The 20,493-nt window shown below is 41.9% G+C and overlaps 3 protein-coding genes across 10 annotated transcripts in view; 2 read left to right on the forward strand and 1 right to left on the reverse strand.

The window, feature by feature from the left end:
• Nucleotides 1-3,082: 3,082 nt before the first annotated feature.
• Nucleotides 3,083-12,388, forward strand: rag1 (recombination activating 1). Of its 8 annotated transcripts, none has more exons than XM_073941730.1 (5): nucleotides 3,083-3,247; nucleotides 3,395-3,455; nucleotides 7,110-7,439; nucleotides 7,528-8,645; nucleotides 9,495-12,388. In XM_073941730.1, the coding sequence occupies exons 3-5, from the start codon at nucleotides 7,132-7,134 to the stop codon at nucleotides 11,240-11,242; spliced, it is 3,174 nt and encodes a 1,057-aa protein (XP_073797831.1). In that variant the 5' UTR covers nucleotides 3,083-3,247; nucleotides 3,395-3,455; nucleotides 7,110-7,131; the 3' UTR covers nucleotides 11,243-12,388.
• Nucleotides 12,389-12,939: 551 nt separating this feature from the next.
• rag2 (recombination activating gene 2) lies at nucleotides 12,940-16,481 on the reverse strand. Its single transcript, NM_131385.3, is given in 2 exon segments — nucleotides 12,940-15,470; nucleotides 16,330-16,481. A coding segment is annotated over 1 exon segment (1,593 nt). The 5' UTR covers nucleotides 15,457-15,470; nucleotides 16,330-16,481; the 3' UTR covers nucleotides 12,940-13,863.
• iftap (intraflagellar transport associated protein) overlaps nucleotides 15,916-20,493 on the forward strand; it is a 32,241-nt gene continuing 27,663 nt past the window's right edge. The window contains exon 1 of the mRNA XM_701282.11: nucleotides 15,916-15,941. The gene's annotated coding sequence lies outside the window, so the exon portion shown is untranslated. The remainder of the gene's footprint in view (nucleotides 15,942-20,493) is intronic.

Below are 20,493 nucleotides of genomic sequence, written 5' to 3' on the forward strand. Positions count from 1 at the left end.
TGTTGAACCCATGTAAACATTGACTTTCATAGTGTTTGTTTTTCTATGGAAGTCAGTGGTTACTGATCTTCAGCTTTCTTCAGAAAATCTTCTTTTGTGTTCAACCGAAAAAAAGAAATTCATATTTGAGCAATATCACACGAGTAGCAGTGCAATATAGCTGTATACTGGCACTGGTGAGAGGCGTACGTTGGCTCTAGGCCGCATGCCGAGTGCCTTACACCCCATTCACACGGGGCGTCAGTATCAAAGCTTTCTATTCACTTTGAATGGGTGACGTCAGGCGTTGCCGAACTGCATTGTGGATCCGTCGGCGCTGCTTTAGAGGTGTTGCTCGCTACAGAAGTTAGGACTAGCTCAACTTTTCAAGCTTCAATGGAAGCTTCAGCCAATCAGATCGCTGTATGCAAATACACCAGCTAGACAGTGGCCTATTGCTGAATAAATTTCATTGGCTGATGCTGCTATGAAGATCGCGTCAGCCCCAACTTCAGACACGCCTTCAGTCAAGCGTTGACGCTGAAGCACCGTGTGAATGGGGTGTTAGAGTCCCTCCAGTGACGATATACAGCCACATCGTAATGCTACTCGTGTGATATTGCGTTTATACAACAGTTCGATGGCACAATCGTATGTAAAAGAAAGAAAATCAAACACAGAGAGTCTCAAAAAAACTTTTGTTTGAGGAACTTCTACTTTCTTCCGCCTTTCATTCACATCTGCAGCTGATGTCAGAACAGCAGAAAATGTTGCTACTTCACTAATGTTACTTTATGATTCTCGAGTGTAATGTCTAAAGTGATGACAAACGGGTAATTTTGCTCACATTTTAAGATTATAAGGCTGAACGGCATGAAATGCCATCAGTCTACAGAGATTTCCCAGTTGCAATCAGGATATCACAATGATTAACCCTGAAAAAGTCAAAGCAAAGCAAACACTACCACATTACTATGATAGGCTTTTAATACAGCACAGATCTGTAATGATTTGTTCAGCTGTACTTTGTGACGTACACTGAGATCTAGTGGCGGAACGTCAGCCATCTTAGCTCTGCTCAGTATGACAAGCTAATGGACAATGACGTAATGAATCACTGAAAATATGAAAATTTAAAATAAGCACTGTCAGGATCTTTCATTTTATAATTTTAGTTTTTATGTTAAGATTTTGTTTCTCCACTAGATGTCCTCATTTCTCCCTAAATGTTCTTTGAGTTCAGTAATTAGGTGATTGTTTTCACATTTGTACTGTTATGTCGTGTGTATTTTAGTTTACTAGTTTCCCCTGTTTCTTTGCTCAGTTGTTGTTGATGCAAGCCCTTGGTTATTGTTAGTCTTTTCTGAAGTCTAGTCATTTGAGAGTTTTATGATACATTGTCTTTTTCTTTGTTTTTTTGATGTTTCTCCTGCTCTAGTTTAAAAAAAAAAATTTTTTTTTATACCTGTTGGCCTTTTTGTTCCTCTATTAACTCAGTCTTTTTGTTATCTCTGCCAAAGAAGGTGTGTGTGTGTGTGTGTGTGTGTGTTGTGTGTTATCTCTGTTTCCAAATTCCAAACCAGTGCAAGTACTGTCTTGCTGTTGGGTTCGTTATCCTCGTGTGACTCAGTGGTTAAGCATTCAGACTCTAACACTGGAGACCTGGGTTCAAACCCCATCTCTGCAACTATCCTTATAAATAATGTGCATAGTAGCAATGTAAACGACTACATTCTGGTCTTCAAAAGTACATTATGTTGTCCAACAGGAGCAATGTATGTCAAACTGTAGTCAACTGCTTGCCACTCGTGAAGGCAGAATAATTCACAAGGGTGAAGAGCCTGTGTGAGTGCTGATATTACTTAAAAATCTCACTGCTATCAGCCAATCAGATTTGAGAACCAGGCAGAACTGTTGTATAAACATTTATAACCACAAAACTATTGAGTAAACTTAAATGTTTAGTGAACCAACCCTTTAATTTTATGGAAGATGAAAATTATATTAAAATTAAAAAGTTTTTTTTTTTTAAGAAAATCATTTATTTTCCCTTATATAGTTCTTATTATTGCACAAAAGTGAAGAGTTGGGGGTGCAGATGAAATTTTAGAGTGTAAGGGGTGTTGGGGGGCTAATGATATCTCTTGGGGCCCCCAATATGCGTAGGTCCTTAGTAGGCCCCTCTTTCCCTAGCAGCTCCCCTGTTACTGGCACCCATTGAATTATTAGGGAACTCGGAAACAACGATAATACCCAATAGGTGTACACTACCAGCTTTTTTTTTTTTTTTTAAATATCTTCTTTTGTAAAGAAAGAAACTTGTATAGGTTTTAAACAAGTGGTGAAAATAACACTTTTAAATTTCATTCTTGATGATCTGTTCCTTTACGGTTCCTTTACCGCTGCAATACAAAACAAACTAGTCACTAAACATGAGCTCATATAACCTCCATTACAGTAAATCAAATGCAAGATGTCAGCTTTGTTTTCCAGGCCCTTAAGGACTCTTTTTGAAAGATGAAGGAGCACTTGTAAAAACTGGTATTTTGAATGACCTTTCTAATTTTGCTCAGTTTATAGACTGGCCTATTATAATTTGGCCGAAAGCAACGTGCGTTTTGCATAAAAATCACTTTCCATTCAGTCCCTTTATTACTCAAAATAATGAGGCTCTTTTTGATTCTTTCACCCATTAAGATATTAGATTTAAATAATTTATGTTTATGTGTGTGTACAATCTTCAACATGATTGTCCACATGGGTTCATTCTGAAAAAGTAGCCTTATATACATTTCTGGAGATCACGAATTATGTAGCCAAAGGTAGGTATGGCTGCATTTTGTCTTTAAAACAAACGGGGCGGTATAAAGCTGCTCATTTTCGTGCTTACCAGCTGACCGCTTACCTTCATTTGGACGGCTTTCTTGCTGTTACCAGTTTGTCCAGTAGCTCGACATGTACATCGACGGACTTGAGACACAGATGTCACACCCTCAGCTCGTTCCCGCAGTCCCAACCACCTCAGGCAATCGCCAGCTACCACACACCACTTACGTGAACCATCACCTGAATACTAACAGCCTACACTTGATACCCCAATCACGCACTCCATAAAGTCTCACCTCCTTCAGTCACTCACCGGCTGGAATCAACGTCAGATGGTCTTCCTCATCAGCTCTCCTGTAATCCCGTTATCTCCTGTGCTCTTCCGTGGATTTCCCTTTCTTCTGTGGATACAAACAGCCTGCTCAAGGGAAGTGTATTTAATGTGTGTGATGTTATCTACGAACTGGACTCACCATATAGAACTTTGCTTTACCACTTACCTGCTTCACATCAGTTGTTGCTGTTCCCCTTTAATAAATACTTGACAGTCCTAACCCCCATTGTCTTCCTTGTGTGGCCGTGACAGCAGATTGGAGTTGATCGTGATAACGGGGTTCGAGCCCGGTGAAGAACGCTTCCCGTAAAAGCAGGTAAGACAAAAACAGAAGCCAAAAAACAAAATAAACAAGTAAACAACAGGGTGAGAATGTGGTCAAATCTGAAAATATGGTAAAAATCAAGCGGGTTTTCTTTTTTTGGATTGCTTTCTTAAAAAACACTGCGGTTGGTTTAGTGAAGGGCGTGGGCGGGTCAATCAGTGCTTTTTAAAACACTATTGGTTGGGTTTATGGAAGGGGGATCGGTCGGTTGATTATTCAGTAAGTCAGTCGGTCGACAGCGGCCTCTGGTGGATTTATGTGTGAACAGCAAGCACGATTGGTGGGGTTAGAACGATTCTAAGGCCGTACTCACACTAGGTACAGTTGCCTCAAACCGGGCCAAAGCACGCTTGTTCCCACTCCCGTCTCCCCCGACGGCCTGCGCTCACACCACAAATAGACTTCGGCACGCTTACGTCATCGCTGCTGTGCTGTTCAGGGAGAAGCACTCTCTCACTCAGCAGCACAGTGGAGATTTCTCTAGTTATATCGTTTCAGTCGTTTGATATATAAAATATTTCGCCAAACAGTCCTTAGAGATGCGGGGACACGCAGTCAGATATTTCGCCGAACAGATCCACCACTTTTGGCGCTCATAAACAATCATAAAGCCCTCGTGCTGCAGGAATGAGGAGGTCTGCTGAAGCCGCGCAGCTGTCATGCAGTGAGGGGTTTGCGTCTTTAATAAACTACGGCAGTTTGCGTTCACTGAACAGTAAGAATGATTAATAAATCCATATGAAACAGTGCCTTAAAAGTCACGTCTCGCTTTCAGTTTCGGGCTTTGGCGCGTTTTGCACTCACACACAAGCATACCGCGCCAAAGCCCAAGTGAACTGGGCTCAGGCACACCTCTTCCAACCGAGCCAGGGCCAGCCAAGTGAACCGTGCTTGAGCCCGATTAAGCGCACTCACACTTCTCAAACGATCCGGGAAACGGGCCTGGGCACGGTACGGATGGCATAGTGTGAGTAGGCCCTAAGAGCCATTTTGGTTCCTCCAGAGATACTATTAGGGGGCCCACTGCGACCTCTCTCCTCCACCACCACCATACAACCCCCTGCTTTTCACTTTCATCTGAGACACCCACTGTAATCATAGGGCCCATACTGGACACCGGCGCCCCTGTTCGCCATAAAAATTAGTTATTAGGCTTCTGGTGGATTCGCCAAAACAAAAACCGCAAAAAAAACTTACCTCCTGGGACCTATTTGGTGCTCTCCAGATATGTATATAGAGGTACATAATCAGAATGAGCTTGGGTTGAAGATTGTCGTCATCTATATCAACAGTCAAAACTCACCAGTGCCATTTTATACAGGGCACAAATGGCAGCCATGTTGTGGAACGGCCTATTATTTATGTTGTTTTCTCTTTGTTTGGTTTGCAGAAGTTGTGGCTCTCAGATGAGACAAGCCACATAATGCTGCCGGGCACTCAGTGACTGTTTAATGACTAGTCTGTCAGATCTCACACCAAGAAACCCAGACAGAACAGCACCGCTGAAATGCACAAGACCAATTACAGCCCTGTAACTCACCCTTGATTTATATATCAAGAAATAAATTCCTTTAATTCATATTTGCTTATGATGCCTACACCGTTCACAGTGAGACTACAACAGGGCCCACTTGTAGAGCTAATGCTCATTATAGTGACATCCCAGTTTCCCCTAGTATGGGTAATTTGTCCGGAAAGTCAACGAAAAATAAAACCGTCTCAGCAGGAATCTGCAACTGTGAAACGCAGTTGGCCTGTAGCCTATATTTGCTATGCTTTTCCAACTTTTGAATACACCATAAGGGACATTTTAGTCAGACAGCCTTGTGTAGATGGTTGTCAGCACTCTTTTTAATGGATTCCTCTGATCTGATGCATTTTAGCGGCGTCTGTTTTTCTATATAGAGGGGGATCAAATAGCAGAGCTGCAGCATGTTCGCTTGGACCACCTGCTGGAGATGAGTTTCAGAGAGCGGCGGGGAAAACAGCATGGGGGATGCGTTCGTTTGTATCCATGTGCCTTGTGCTGACAAGTTTTTTCGATATCGAATGTGCATGTGTGTTTGTGGGCATTAAAAATACATGGCTAATGTTGTGTGTTGTGCAAAAGTTAGGTCTAAGGTGGTGCACTTAAGAGTTTCCTTTGAAATAGTTTCTAGACACAATATCCCTGACCTTTGATAAAATGTTCCTTTAGAACTGTCTTAATTAAGCATAATATAAAAACAATAGAATGCATGGGATGTCTTCATTAGGTAGTGTGCTTTTGTGAGTGTTTGTGTGCCAATGTGGTTAGCATCACCCCCACCCCCTTCCCGAGACCTCCTGTGCTTCTCAGGTGCTAAAATGTGTCAGTTAGGGACCCCACAGAGAGGTATAAATAGGTCTCTCTTCCTATGGAGAGGCGCAGTCTTTTATTGGAGCACCAAGCAACTGAGATCCAGCCAGGCACTCTTAGATAGAGAGCCTGAAAGACATCCACACTCAAAAACGCACTAGGCCTCCCTTGTGCCCCCATGCGGAAAGGCCCCAGGGGAGAACTCGCCAGCTGAGCCTCAAAAACAAGGTAGGACAACCCAGCTGACTGACAGACTGAATGCTCTCAGCTGTTTGTGTGTGTGTGCGTGTCTCAGAAGTTCACTTCAGAGCTGATAGCTGGAGAAACCCAGGGTGCAAACGCTAGCTGAGGGGGAGAAAAAGAAAAAGGGAGAGAGAGACAGAGAGAAAATGCCAGCATGTACTCGCCATGGGAGTGTTATGGTAAGCGCTTGTTGATTTATTGATCAGGAAAGACCATTTTATGTACCTGTGAATGGGACGAGCGCAGAGCGTCACATTGTGATACAGATGTTTTGAGGGTGTGACAGCTAGCCTGAGTGATGTGACTTCTGAGTTAGTCTTTGTTTTTTATTTATGTCTTTATGCAGATCTCTATACTCAGGGAATGACATGGTGAAAACACAGGATTCACAGGGAACTGTTGGCATTACAATTTCCCTTTTTCTGACTTCAGTCAGTGGCTGTGCATCATAAGACCTGCCTCTCTCTCTTTCTTTCCAGCAATCTGTTAAATGCCAGCAAGCTCCTCTATGGACTTAAGCTCCTGTTACACCACAGCAAATGACCATTATAAGTGATTGACAGCCCTAGAGGTGTCCATTTAGCAAACTCTTGGTATCTGAGAAAGATGAGGGGGCAGAAAAATGAAACGAAAGATGAGGGATAGAAAAAAGGACATGGTGGGTCCCTAAGCGGGAGTGTTAGGGAGGAGAGAAATGAAGTTTTCAGCAGTGGATCGATTTTTGAATGCTTGTCTCATGCATTTTACAGAGGCGCTAAATGCCACTTATGGTATAATGCTGTACGCAGGGTCAGAGCAAAGCTCTCCCGCTTGGGCTGGGATTTCAGGGCCGTTTTTAACAAACTACGCCTGTAGACTTAAGTAAATCTGTCTGATTGTGTCACAGCCTTGGAAACAACATTGTTTTGCTCATCTTTTGTGGATTTGTAAGCCTGAAACTCTCCTTTTCTATTGCACCTAAGAATATTCCTTGGCAGCCAAAACTAATCTCATAGTCTCATAAACTCTCAATTCATAAAAAATAAATCTTACTCATTCTCTCTTTCTTTTTTCTCTCTTGAAAGCAGCAGAGAATAAGCTGACGCCATGGAGAAAGGGAGGTGGAGTTCTGAAGATGCTCCCAGAGCCTCCATGCCTGACGAACTGTCTCATCCTAAGTTTTCGGAATGGAAGTTTAAGCTCTTTCGGGTCAGGTCCATGGAGAAGGCCCCTGTGCAAAATGAAACACCGGTGGAGAAGGAAAACCAGCCTGAGCTGGCAATGGAGAAGACAAGCTCTCAAGGCAGTGTTATGAGGCTCTGTTTTGGAGGGAAGAGCAAAGAAAATGTGGAGAGTGCTCGAGGGAGAGTGGACCTTAAGCTACAGGAGATTGATACACACATGAATCTTCTCAAGTGAGTATAATAAAAAATCTATTGTTTACATTCATAATGTTAATTCATTTTTAATGTTTATCAAGCTTCTTGCTTGTGTCCTATGTAGAAACATGTGCCGCCTTTGTGGCATTGCAATACAGAAGGCTAAAGGTCCATCACATGAAGTTCAGGGGGTTTTGGAGGAGTCAAGCAGATGTGCCTTACGCAGGATGGGCTGCAAGCTGGTGACCTGGCCGGAGGTGATCTTGAAGGTCTTCAAGGTGGATGTGACAACCGATATGGAGACGGTTCATCCGTCTTTGTTTTGTCACAGGTGCTGGACTGCTGCCATAAGGGGAGGGGGTTTCTGTTCCTTCACCAATACCCGAATCCCAGACTGGAAGCCCCACACCTCTCAATGCAACCTTTGCTTCCCTAAAAAGAGCTCTTTTCAGCGAGTAGGAAGGAAGCGGACTAAACCACTTAAAAGTGCACACATCCTTCCTAAGAGATTCAGGAGGGACTCGTCAGAATCCTCAAGAGTGTGGAGACAGACCACAGAGAATCCAGATGGGAAAGAATGGTTAAAACTATCAGTTCAGAGAGGACAGTGGGTAAAGAATATCACACGGTGCCAGAGGGACCATCTGAGCACTAAGCTCATCCCCACTGAAGTCCCAGCAGACTTGATACGCGCAGTTACTTGCCAAGTGTGTGATCACCTGCTTTCTGACCCCGTCCAATCACCATGTCGACACCTGTTCTGTCGGCTGTGCATTATAAGGTACACCCATGCTTTGGGCCCAAACTGTCCCACCTGTAACCAACACCTGAACCCATCTCACTTAATCAAGCCAGCAAAGTTCTTTCTTGCAACCCTCAGCTCTCTCCCCCTGCTCTGCCCCAGTGAAGAATGCAGTGACTGGGTAAGATTGGACTCTTTCAGGGAACACTGCCTTAACCATTACCGCGAAAAAGAGTCCCAGGAAGAACAAACACCTTCAGAGCAGAACCTTGATGGTTACTTGCCGGTCAACAAAGGTGGGCGTCCTCGACAGCACCTGTTGTCACTGACCCGTCGGGCTCAAAAACACAGACTACGAGACTTGAAGAACCAGGTGAAGACATTTGCCGAAAAGGAAGAAGGAGGGGATGTGAAGTCTGTGTGTTTGACGCTCTTCCTTCTGGCATTGAGAGCTGGGAATGAACACAAACAAGCAGATGAACTGGAAGCAATGATGCAAGGTACTGCCAAGAAACATGTCACCCACAATATGTGACTGTCAATGCAGTTGTTGTCAGACAAATACAACTAGAATGAACAGATAATGCATTATTGAATTCCTCACATAGGATGGGGAGCCACCTATAATAAGAATGTATTACATTTTTATAACCTAATATATGGCATTGCTATTTGTTTTCTGGAATGAACTAGCCTAATTGTCCATGCCTGACTGCAGATAATTGTATTCATTTTTCAAAGGACAACAGCTTTAACATGCAATTTTACATAATTGTGTTCACATCTACTACCTGTAAAATGAATTGAACACATCCACAAGGTTATCTACACAACAGAAATTAATGACTTTTTTTCCTTATGCGCTTCACTGTCAGTTTAAATAGAATAATAACCACTTACCAAATGTGTATGTGTGTGTGTACACGTGTGAGACGCAATACACAATAACAATTCTTGTAAAGAGCCTGTTAGGATGAAAACAACATCAGTAGCCCTTGTATCTGCAAATGACATAGATACTGTCTTCGCGCCCCAGGGGAACAGGGCCCAGCTGGTGCCTGTTTTCATCATCAGCCAATAGATCAGTATTTCCAGCTCAGCTGAGTCACCTCTCCCTAACTTAAGTATTTATAATCTTGCTAATCTATAACAATTATGACATATTCCATGCTGAAATTACAACCAGAATTTCAGATATGCTAGTGCTTATTTGATGTGTTCTGAGATTAGGTTATTAGACGCAAGATCACACATGATTACAGTGTTAGTTATATTGACTTTATTCTGTACAAAACACATCTGATTCCACCTGACAGTTTTTTTCCCCCTCTCTGTGTGTTCTGTTTCAGGCAGAGGATTTGGTCTGCATCCTGCAGTGTGTTTGGCCATAAGGGTAAACACCTTCCTCAGCTGCAGTCAGTATCACAAGATGTACCGCACGGTGAAAGCCACTAGTGGCCGCCAGATATTCCAGCCCCTGCACACTCTGCGTAATGCAGAGAAAGAGCTTCTCCCTGGGTTCCACCAATTTGAGTGGCAGCCTGCTTTAAAGAACGTTTCGACCTCCTGGGATGTGGGCATCATTGATGGCCTCTCTGGTTGGACAGTCTCTGTTGATGACGTCCCAGCAGACACCATCTCCAGACGATTCCGTTATGATGTGGCATTGGTTTCTGCATTAAAAGACCTTGAGGAGGACATAATGGAAGGACTGAGAGAGAGGGCGCTGGATGACAGCATGTGCACTTCTGGCTTTACTGTGGTGGTCAAAGAATCATGTGATGGCATGGGAGACGTCAGCGAGAAGCACGGATCTGGTCCTGCAGTTCCTGAGAAGGCAGTAAGGTTTTCCTTCACAATTATGTCCATCTCTATTCGACTTGAAGGGGAGGACGATGGCATCACCATCTTCCAGGAACAAAAGCCCAACTCTGAACTCTCCTGTAGACCTCTGTGTCTCATGTTTGTGGACGAGTCTGACCATGAGACCCTGACAGCCATCTTGGGACCTGTGGTAGCAGAACGGAAAGCCATGATGGAAAGTCGGCTCATCATTTCTGTTGGTGGTTTGCTACGCTCTTTTAGGTTCTTTTTCCGGGGCACAGGCTATGATGAGAAGATGGTACGTGAAATGGAAGGCCTGGAAGCATCGGGCTCTACTTATATATGCACACTTTGTGACTCAACACGTGCTGAAGCCTCTCAAAACATGGTGCTGCATTCCATCACACGAAGCCATGATGAAAATCTTGAGCGCTATGAGATCTGGAGGAAAAATCCCTTCTCAGAGTCAGCAGACGAACTGCGTGACCGAGTCAAAGGTGTTTCTGCTAAGCCTTTCATGGAAACCCAGCCTACTCTGGATGCACTGCACTGTGATATTGGCAATGCGACTGAATTCTACAAAATCTTTCAGGATGAGATTGGAGAAGTCTACCAGAAGCCTAATCCGAGTCGAGAGGAGCGCCGCCGTTGGCGGTCAACCCTGGACAAGCAACTAAGAAAGAAAATGAAACTCAAGCCTGTGATGAGGATGAATGGAAACTATGCTCGTCGGCTGATGACACGTGAAGCGGTGGAGGCTGTTTGTGAGCTGGTTCCTTCTGAAGAACGACGTGAGGCTCTATTGAAACTGATGGACCTCTACTTGCAGATGAAGCCTGTATGGCGGTCAACTTGTCCCTCCAGAGACTGCCCTGACCAACTCTGTCAATACAGCTACAACTCTCAGCAATTTGCTGACCTTCTATCCTCCATGTTTAAGTATCGATATGATGGAAAAATCACCAACTACCTCCACAAGACCTTGGCCCATGTTCCTGAAATCGTTGAAAGAGACGGGTCTATCGGAGCATGGGCCAGTGAAGGGAATGAATCTGGAAACAAGCTCTTCAGGCGTTTTCGGAAGATGAATGCAAGGCAGTCCAAAACATTCGAACTTGAAGACATATTAAAACACCACTGGCTCTACACTTCCAAGTATCTTCAGAAGTTCATGGAGGCTCACAAGAATTCAGTAAAAGCAATGCAAGCCACATTCAACCCTGAAGAGACTCCAGAAGAAGCTGATAACAGTCTTGATGTTCCAGATTTTTAAGTTTATCTTTGATTGACTTTCTTTAATGGACCCTTTTTCTTGCTAATGAAAATATTAAGTAATTGATTTCATTTCTTGAGATGAGATGTAATATCACATCTAATGACTTTATTATTCACCTCATTATTTTTTGAAGCTAGTGCATAAACGTGAGCTAAATTGTTTTATGGCGGAGATAAAATTGTATGGGCAGGTTTTTTTTCCCTCCCCAGCTTTTACAGGCAAATTGACTTGATTTTATCACTTGCTGCTTGTGAAATATGAGGGATTTTATTGTATTGCCAGGTTGTGACACCTTCACGAATTCATGCAGAAGGGTTATTTATGAAAACGTACGAAGGAGTTGTAAGTCACTGAAATTATATTAAAGGAGCCCCACGTTTATGATTGCTATATTAATATTTCACACAGGACAGAGACAAAGTGAAATTAGAAAATGTTAAATTTGCAGGAGGTTTAGAGGAAACAGGGTTATTTTACCAATGCATTATTTTGATGGTGCTCAAATGGTCAACAAATGACTGAAATGCAAATAGACACTATGCTACAGCATTTGCACATTTATGTAGATCACCCCATAATCTACCTCAGTCTTACTGGTCCCACAGGGAATTTGCACATATGTGCTGTTCACACAAACAAAGATTCAAATATTTTTAAAGAAATAGCCATGTCTTTGACACAATAACACCTGCTGACTATTGTCAGAATTTCTTTCTTGTTGTGTTTAAGTAAAGAGATAAGTGGTCTATTCACATCAAACTTGTAGCTCAATTTATTATTTAATACTTTGTTAATTGTGCTCTGTTAAACAAATGTATTTCTTTGTCAATTGATTTTGCTGATTTCTTTGTCTTGGTTTTAATGTTTACCTTATGTATTTCTTTGTTCTAAGTAAGATCACATTACTTGGTTTGAATTTTTGTTTAAATTAAAACTTAATAGTGTGGTTAAAACTTGTTTTAATTGCTTGATGTTCTTTTTAATTTGAAATAAACACTGCTCATAATTATAAACATAATTGTTTTATAGACTTGCACAAAAGCACTGGTAATGCTACCTGACCCATTGTTATGACTTTCTTTCATTGTGCGAGAACATTACCGTGTAATAGATTGTTGCAATTAATAAACTTTTGGATTTATACTTTGTTGTCTTAATTATTGAATTTACTTGTTTTGTGATCAATTTTAATGTAGGACTGCTCCATTTAGATAATAATAATAATAATAATTAAATAAAACCATATTAAAAATTTAATTTTTAAAAAATAAATATAACAGACAGCTGGAATGGTCATAAATTAACTGTAATAGAGACCATTTCAATGTGGTCATGTCATTGACTCATGAACATTTCCTGCTTGTTATCAAACTATTTCATAACAAGAGGCAGTTCAATCATAACATTCCTTCATTCATTTTCTTGTCGGCTTAGTCCCTTTATTTATCTGGGGTCGCCACAGCGCAATGAACCGCCAACTTATCCAGCAAGTTTTTGTGCAGTGGATGCTCTTCCAGCCGCAACCCATCTATGGGAAACTATCATAACATTAATTATCAATTTGTGGCTCTTTTTGGATCCTTGGAAGCTGTAAAAATTAAAATAAATATACATTGGGACCATTGTTTTTGTTTACATCCCTCAATGTGGTCTATATATTCATCATAAGCATAAAACAGAAGGTTTAATGATAGTATATTTTAATGATTTCTCTTTATTCAAGCACAAAAAACATGCCCCTCCCCTTCACATTTTAAAATGTAAAACAAATTATCTTAGAAATAATACACAAACATTGTAAAAATAAATCCATATAGCCTATTACTACAGCAATACTTAACACATTTATGATGTTTCTAAATGGAAATTACACATCCCCAAGTTTCTGTTAGTATAAATCCCCATTAAAATGTTAAAAATGAACAACAATATAAACAAAGCTGATGTCATGATGAACACTGGGTTCCTATAATTTCATGGACACCAGATTCAAGCACTTTCAATATTAATTTTCAAATCAAGCACCTTTGTTATTCATACCTCAGCATATGTAGTCAAGGGCCTATGTTTGTTATTAAGCACCCGCTTCGGATGTTATCACTTGATTAAATGAGCATTATCAGTGGTTATCACCTGATAGATATGGGCCAGTAGGGGCCCTCTGCGCCTACTAGTAGGCTGAGAATGCTGTTATTATTCATCCACATGGTTAATCAGCTATACTAATAGAGAAGACTCCAGATCCAGATCTGCTTTTACATTACTATGATGGATGGGTTTAGGGTTGGGGTAGACGTTAATAAAAAGCTACTAATGGGACATTTAATAGATAATATAAATAATTCTTGTTAACTTTCAGCTGCAGCCGTAAGTGATCTATAGCTGATTAACCATGTGGATGCATGATAACAGCCTTCTGAACCTACAAGTAGGCCCAGAAGGCCCCTACTGGCCCACATCTATAAGCTGATAACCACTCATAATGCCCATTCAATTCAGTGATAACATTTGAATCGGCTGTTTTAAAGTACTTTCCAGGCCTTGAATCCATAAGTCTGAAATTCAAATACTTTCAAGTATTTTCAACAAGAACCATGTGAACAGAAAAGAAGAACAAATCAGTCAAAAAGTCTTCGCAGAAAGGTCTTCTTAGCTGGGGTCATCTTCAGTGAGACAGGAGCCTTGCGGTGGGTCATCTTCATTGGGACTCTCTTCACTGGTAACATCTGCTTCGGAGGAGTCATCTCCTGTTTGGGCAGGCCACCATGATCCAAGCAGAAGTACTTGCTGTTATCTTGGGAGAGTTGGAGCAGAAGGCTTTCAGGGAGCTCCATGCATTGGGCATGGACCCAGTGTCCACCTTCACCCCTGGAGCAGAAGATCATGGCAGGTCGGGTGAGCTCAGTAGAATAGTAGGGCTCCCAGATATTGGGGTCCACCTGGCAGGACAGGCAGCACTTGATCCAGTAGCCTGTCTGAGATTCATCCTCCTCATCTTCCTCGTTATAGGTGTCGCCCTCTACATCGCTGCTATACTCCAGCTCGTGAGGCTCTCGGCCAAAGTACAGCTCCTCAGAGTCTTCCAAAGGTGCAGAGTCCTCGAAATCAGTGGACTCCTGGCTGCATCCCTGTGCCGTAGCTTCTCCATCTTGTTCCTTCTGGAAGCTCACTTGGTAGAAATGGTAGGCTTCTGGCGGGGTCGGGTTTCCTTCTGAAGGAATTGCAACTAGAGCAGTTCCTTTGCCCAAGCTGCCACCAAACCAAGTACGACTATGGCTGATCTCGCTGGTCCACTGTGGAGGTTCGCGAGGCTCCATATGGACTCCCACATCATCCAGGCCAACGTAGGTGCACTCCATGCGCTTCTGAGTCTCAGATTGGTATCCGCCGAAAATGATGTACTCATGATAGCCAATAGGAGAGGCTATGGCACTGGTGATTGTGAGACCTTCGTGAAGAATGGTGCAGGTAAGGACAGGGCTTCCAAGGAGAAGCTCCACATGGAGACGGATCAAACGAGAGGGTCGGCAGTCGGAGCTGAGGATGTGACCACCTAGGAAATAGACACAATCCTGTCTAGCTAGGGCTACATGAAATGACTGGCCATCTGTTAGCTCGGGGAGGGTGTGAGCCGTACAGCAGCCAAACTCTAGGTCAATAAGGTAGACTTGAGGCGGACAGTCCACTACACTGTTCCAGTTCTGCGTGGTCCTTTCGGTGGGGGGCATATAAGATCTGCCACCAAACAGAACGCATGCAGTTTTCCCTCGGCTATTTATCACACTGAGGGTATGGCCATATCGAGCACTAGGGACATCTCCAACTAGCTCTTTTTCTTCACAACGCAATGTGACTTTACGATTGCAGCCTCTGCTGTCTACGCTCAACATGTAGAGACTGGAGGACAGCTCGTTGTTGGGTGTTCGGCCGCCATGAATGAGGTAACATTCAGGTTTGCCGTCTTGAGGCTCGAAGTGAGCTATCGCAGGACATCGGAGGGGAGGGAGATAACTGGAGTTGTTGGAAAATGAAATGGCACGCAGTTTAAGTTCTTCTTTTTTAATGCGTACACCAAATATCCCAGTTGGACATGAGCGTTTTGGCCAGCCCTTTTGTCCAAAGAGGTAAACATCACCCTCCAGGTCTAGTAAGGAGAAACCTGGTTGCACAAGGCTGCCACAATTCACTGCTGTTAGAGGCTGTAAGGACATCTTTTTGAAGGTAGCTGTGTAAAAAAAAAACAAAAAAAAAACATTAATTTATAGTCATTTAATTGTACAATGTTAATTTTATTACCTCTTATGAAAACCAACCATGACTTTACCACAGATAATACCTAAACTTAAAGATAACAATGGCAACCATAGTGTTACACTACACTAGCCATAGTTTAACCATAGTATTTGTAGTATAACTGTGATGTTTAAATGATAATCATTGTATCAAAGAATGCTAGTGCTTCAAATTAGCATAAGAGTAAGCAAAGTGTGTAATTAGGTCTTATTTTATTATTCAAAGTAAGAAAAAAACGCGGAACCATATCTTTCTTTCGCTGTTTCCCCGAAAACAGAAACATTTTCCACAGGAAATTGTAGTTTTCCTAACTCTAGTTTCCCGTTGAGACGCACATTAAGCATACAATATAAGGACTACAGTACCCAGCATTCAGTGCGAGAGCGGCGTCTGCGTTTAAACGGTAGGCTTTATCTGTTGTACTTTTCTATGTGCTCCGAAAGCTACTATTCTCGTATTTTCTTCAACATTTTTCTGCCGTTTCTACATCTGATATGTTTTAGATTCGCCTGAAGGTAATCAAATACGCAAGAGAAGCATTAACAAACAAATTAGCAAGCACTAATATTAACTGTCAACACGAGTAACTGAGCACTAAGTTACATTAACACAGTAACGATATATGTAAACCACGTTACCTACTGTAGCCTATATTTTAACATATATCATTTTACATTATGCAAATCGTATTTCCATCAGTTCCTCTACTCTATATGTCACTTAAAACACGTACGCTTCCAAATATTACATGTCTAGTCTTACAATAGTCGTCCTAGTAATGTACTTCTTACCTCTTGGTCAGTGTACTCCGAAATCTGAGAGCTGTTTGGTGCTGGAAATTTTTATTTTAGATATTAACGCGAATTGTTTAGTGAGTGAGCCAGAGGTTGAGTGTTTGTGAAGGTTGACTGGCTCCTCTTGAGGTTTACTGTCTGCAACTGCTGCTCACAACAGGTGTTCGAGCACAATCACACGAGTTTGAATGAAAACATGCACAAACTCACTGCATCATTGGCTGTTTATTAATATGGAGTTCTGGTTTTGTGCTGCTGATCAGCAATACTCATAGATATTATATTTTTCCGTGCAATTTTAGTCATTATGAATGTTTCCAGGTCTTTCCAAATGGGGACATAACCCAACCACCCCCCGCGCTTGATACGGTTCTGTATATGCATATATTCACAGTAATACTTTTGTATAGTAACCAATAGCATAGGTTAATATACAAAAAAAAAAAAAAAAAATTCTAAATTGATAATAATATACATTTTTTAGCAATGTGTTAATATTTTCTGAAGGATCATGTGACACTAAAATTCAGATTGAATACAATTTAGCTTTGGCATTAAATAAATAACATTGTCAAAAATATTTAAAATATAATATAGTTATTTTAAATGGAAACAATGTATCCCGATATTGCTGTTTCGACTGTAATTGTGATCAAATAAATGCAGTCTTGGTGACATAAAGGTTTTTTTTTTAAAATAGTGCTGTAAATTATTTGGATTATCTAGATATCCTTAATAATATACATTCGCCGGCCACTTTATTATGTACACCCCACTAGTACTGGGTTGGACCTCTTTTTGCCTTAGCATAGATTCCCTTCCTTTTGCATTTCAACAAGGTACTGGAAAATTCCTCAGAGATTTTGGTCCATATTGACATGCTAGCATCATGCAGATTTGTCGGCTGCACATCCAGGATGCGAATCTTCCATTCTACCACACCCCAAAGGCGCTCTATTGGATTGAGCTGTGGTGACTGTGGAGGTCATTCGAGCACAGTGAACTCATTGTCATGTTCAAGAAACCAGTCTGAGATCATTCACGCTTTATGACATGGTGCATTATCCTGCAGGAAGTAGCCATCAGAAGATGGGTACACTGTGGTCATAAAGAAATGAACATTGTCAGCAACAATACTCAGTTAGGCTGTGGCGTTGACATGATGGTTAATTGGTACTAATGGGCCCAAAGTGTGCCAAGAAAATACCCCCCACACCATTACACCACCATCACCAGCCTGAACTGTTGATACAAGGTAGAATGTATCCATCTGACCAGGCAACATATTGTTCAATCTTCTATTGTCTACTTATGTTGAGCCTGTGCGAATTGTAGCCTCAGTTTCCTGTTCTTAGCTGACAGGAGTGGCACCCGATGTGGTCTTGAGCTGCTGTAGCCCACCCGCCTCAAGGTTCGACATGTTGTGTGTTCAAAGGTGCTCTTCTGCGTGCCTCAGTTCTAACGAGTGGTTATTTGAATTACTGTTGCCTTTCTATCAGCTGGAACCAGTCAGGCCATTCTCCTCTGACCTCTGGCATCAACAAGACATTTGCCCCCACAGAACTGCCGCTCACTGGATATTATCTTTTTTTGGACCATTCTCTGTAAACCCCAGAGATGTTTGTGTGTGAAAACCCCAGTAAATCAGCAGTTTCTGAAATACTCAGACCAGCCCGTCTGGCACCAACAAACACGTCACGTTTAAAGTCACTTAAATCACCTTGCTTCTCCATTCTGATGCTCGCTTTGAACTGCAGCAGATCGTCTTGACCATGTCTACATGCCTAAATGCACTGAGTTGCTGCCTGGTGATTGGCTGATTAGAAATTTACGTTAACAAGCAGTTAGACAGGTGTACCTAATAAAGTGGCCGGTGAGTATTTTTCAGATTTTTTTTTTTTCAAATTTTAAATAGTGAAATCATATTATTATCAGACAATCACCATCAAAGTACAACACTGTTTACAGGCAATTAAATTAAACTAATTCTGTTTTGAAGTCGTATTTACATGCAATTTGAGACTGAATATTCAAAGTAGCGTAATAAACAATATAAAGAGCATCACAAGTTGTCACTGATTAAAAATAACCAAATGTGTGAATAATAAAACAATTCTACCTCAATCTTTAAAATTCATATATTTTATTAATCATGCATTTATTTACATTTTACGTAAACATTTTCATACATTTATTTTCTTTTCGGCTTAGTCTCTTTATTAATCTGGGGTTAAACGCACGCGAATGCTCCACACAGAAACATCAAGTGATCCAGCTGAGGCTCGAACCAGCGACCTTCTTGCTTTGCTGGCGACAGCACTACCTACTGCACCACCATGTCGTTGTAAACATTATTTTGTATAATTTATTTAAAACAATTTAATTATTTTAAATTACGTTTGTTTTTAGTTTTTTATACTAATGCTGCTTATCTTGTTTATCAATTTTACTATAATTTTCAACAATGAAATTATTAATTATTTTAGTTTTATTTTTACTTATAAAATTTTTTTTTTCCCCCAAACATTTCATTAGCCCTATAGCACTTCCTTTCAGCTCCCTGAGGTACCCCAGGGCAAAGTTTTAATGGCCCCTAGCTCTGGCACAAGTTATCCAGAAAGTTCCATTATAATAAGTTAATGATAATTCCTTACATTTATATCGCGCTTTTCTGGAAACTCAAAACACTTTTTTGGGCAAAATCTCCTCATCAACCACCAGTGTGCAGCATCCACCTGGATGACGCGATGGCAGCCATATTGCACCAGACCGCACACTACACACCAGTATATTGGTGGAGAGGAGACAGGGGCTGCGTCCGAAACCGTCTACTACTACTTAGTAGGTACTGTATTTGAATTTAAACTTACTACTTGGCTGTGGGAAAAGAACATTCTATAAAATATGAATGTGAGCAGTATGAATGGAACTTGGACGTACTACATCCGCCAATTTGTTATCGTCACGTAACCTACCCGCATGAGTTGCGTTGCTTCTCTCCTATTCAAGAATTCTCTCACGGGGCATCATGGAATAGCGCAGCGTGCATCGAATGCACACTCTAGAATCTTGCCGGAAGTATTCGGACATACTACTTGGCTCGCATACTGATTTTACCGTACTTCATAAAATGGAAGTATGCGATTTCGGCCCCAGCTAGAGTGATATAGCCAATTATGATATGGGGATGGTTAGGAGGCCATGATGGACAGAGGACAGTGAGCAAATTTGTCCAGGATGCCAGGGTAGGAAGGACATCCTGGGATTTTTCACCACCACAGAGAGTCGGGACCTTGGTTTAACATCTTATCCGAAAGATGGAGCTTACCGAGCAGTATAGAGTCTCCATCAATATACTGGGGCATTAGGACCCACACAGACCACAGGTTGACCTGCTGGTTTATACTGGGGCATTAGGACCCACACAGACCACAGGTTGGCCTGCTGGTTTATCCTGGGGCATTAGGACCCACACAGACCACAGGTTGATCTGCTGGTTTATACCGGGGCATTAGGACCCACACAGACCACAGGTTGACATGCTGGTTTATACCGGGGCATTAGGACCCACACAGACCACAGGTTGACCTGCTGGTTTATACTGGGGCATTAGGACCCACACAGACCACAGGTTGACCTGCTGGTTTATACTGGGGCATTAGGACCCACACAGACCACAGGTTGACCTGCTGGTTTATACTGGGGCATTAGGACCCACACAGACTACAGGTTGACCTGCTGGTTTATACTGGGGCATTAGGACCCACACAGACCACAGGTTGACCTGCTGGTTTATACTGGGGCATTAGGACCCACACAGACCACAGGTTGACCTGCTGGTTTATCCTGGGGCATTAGGACCCACACAGACCACAGGTTGATCTGCTGGTTTATACCGGGGCATTAGGACCCACACAGACCAGAGGTAGACCTGCTGGTTTACTAACACCTCTTCCGGGAGCAACCTAGCTTTCCCATGTGGTCTCCCTTTTAGGTACTTGCCCGACACTTCAGCTGCTGGTCAAGAGGCTAGCTAAAGCTAAAATCATAAATATACATTTAAAACAGATTAGTTTTATATAACATAATAATTAAAACTAAATTGAACTTTAAACATCTTTTAATTGCCTGTGATTGTATAATATTTCACAGATTGTTCCC

Source organism: Danio rerio, chromosome 25, assembly GCF_049306965.1.
Source record: "Danio rerio strain Tuebingen ecotype United States chromosome 25, GRCz12tu, whole genome shotgun sequence".
NCBI lineage: Eukaryota > Metazoa > Chordata > Actinopteri > Cypriniformes > Danionidae > Danio > Danio rerio.

Excerpts from the sequence above, each read along its gene's own strand:
- rag1 (XM_073941730.1), top strand. The coding sequence starts at position 7,132 with ATGGAGAAAGGGAGGTGGAGTTCTGAAGATGCTCCCAGAGCCTCCATG. Across the intron at positions 7,440-7,527 it reads ACACACATGAATCTTCTCAA|AAACATGTGCCGCCTTTGTG; the intron begins GTGAGTATAATA and ends TGTCCTATGTAG. Across the intron at positions 8,646-9,494 it reads ACTGGAAGCAATGATGCAAG|GCAGAGGATTTGGTCTGCAT; the intron begins GTACTGCCAAGA and ends GTTCTGTTTCAG.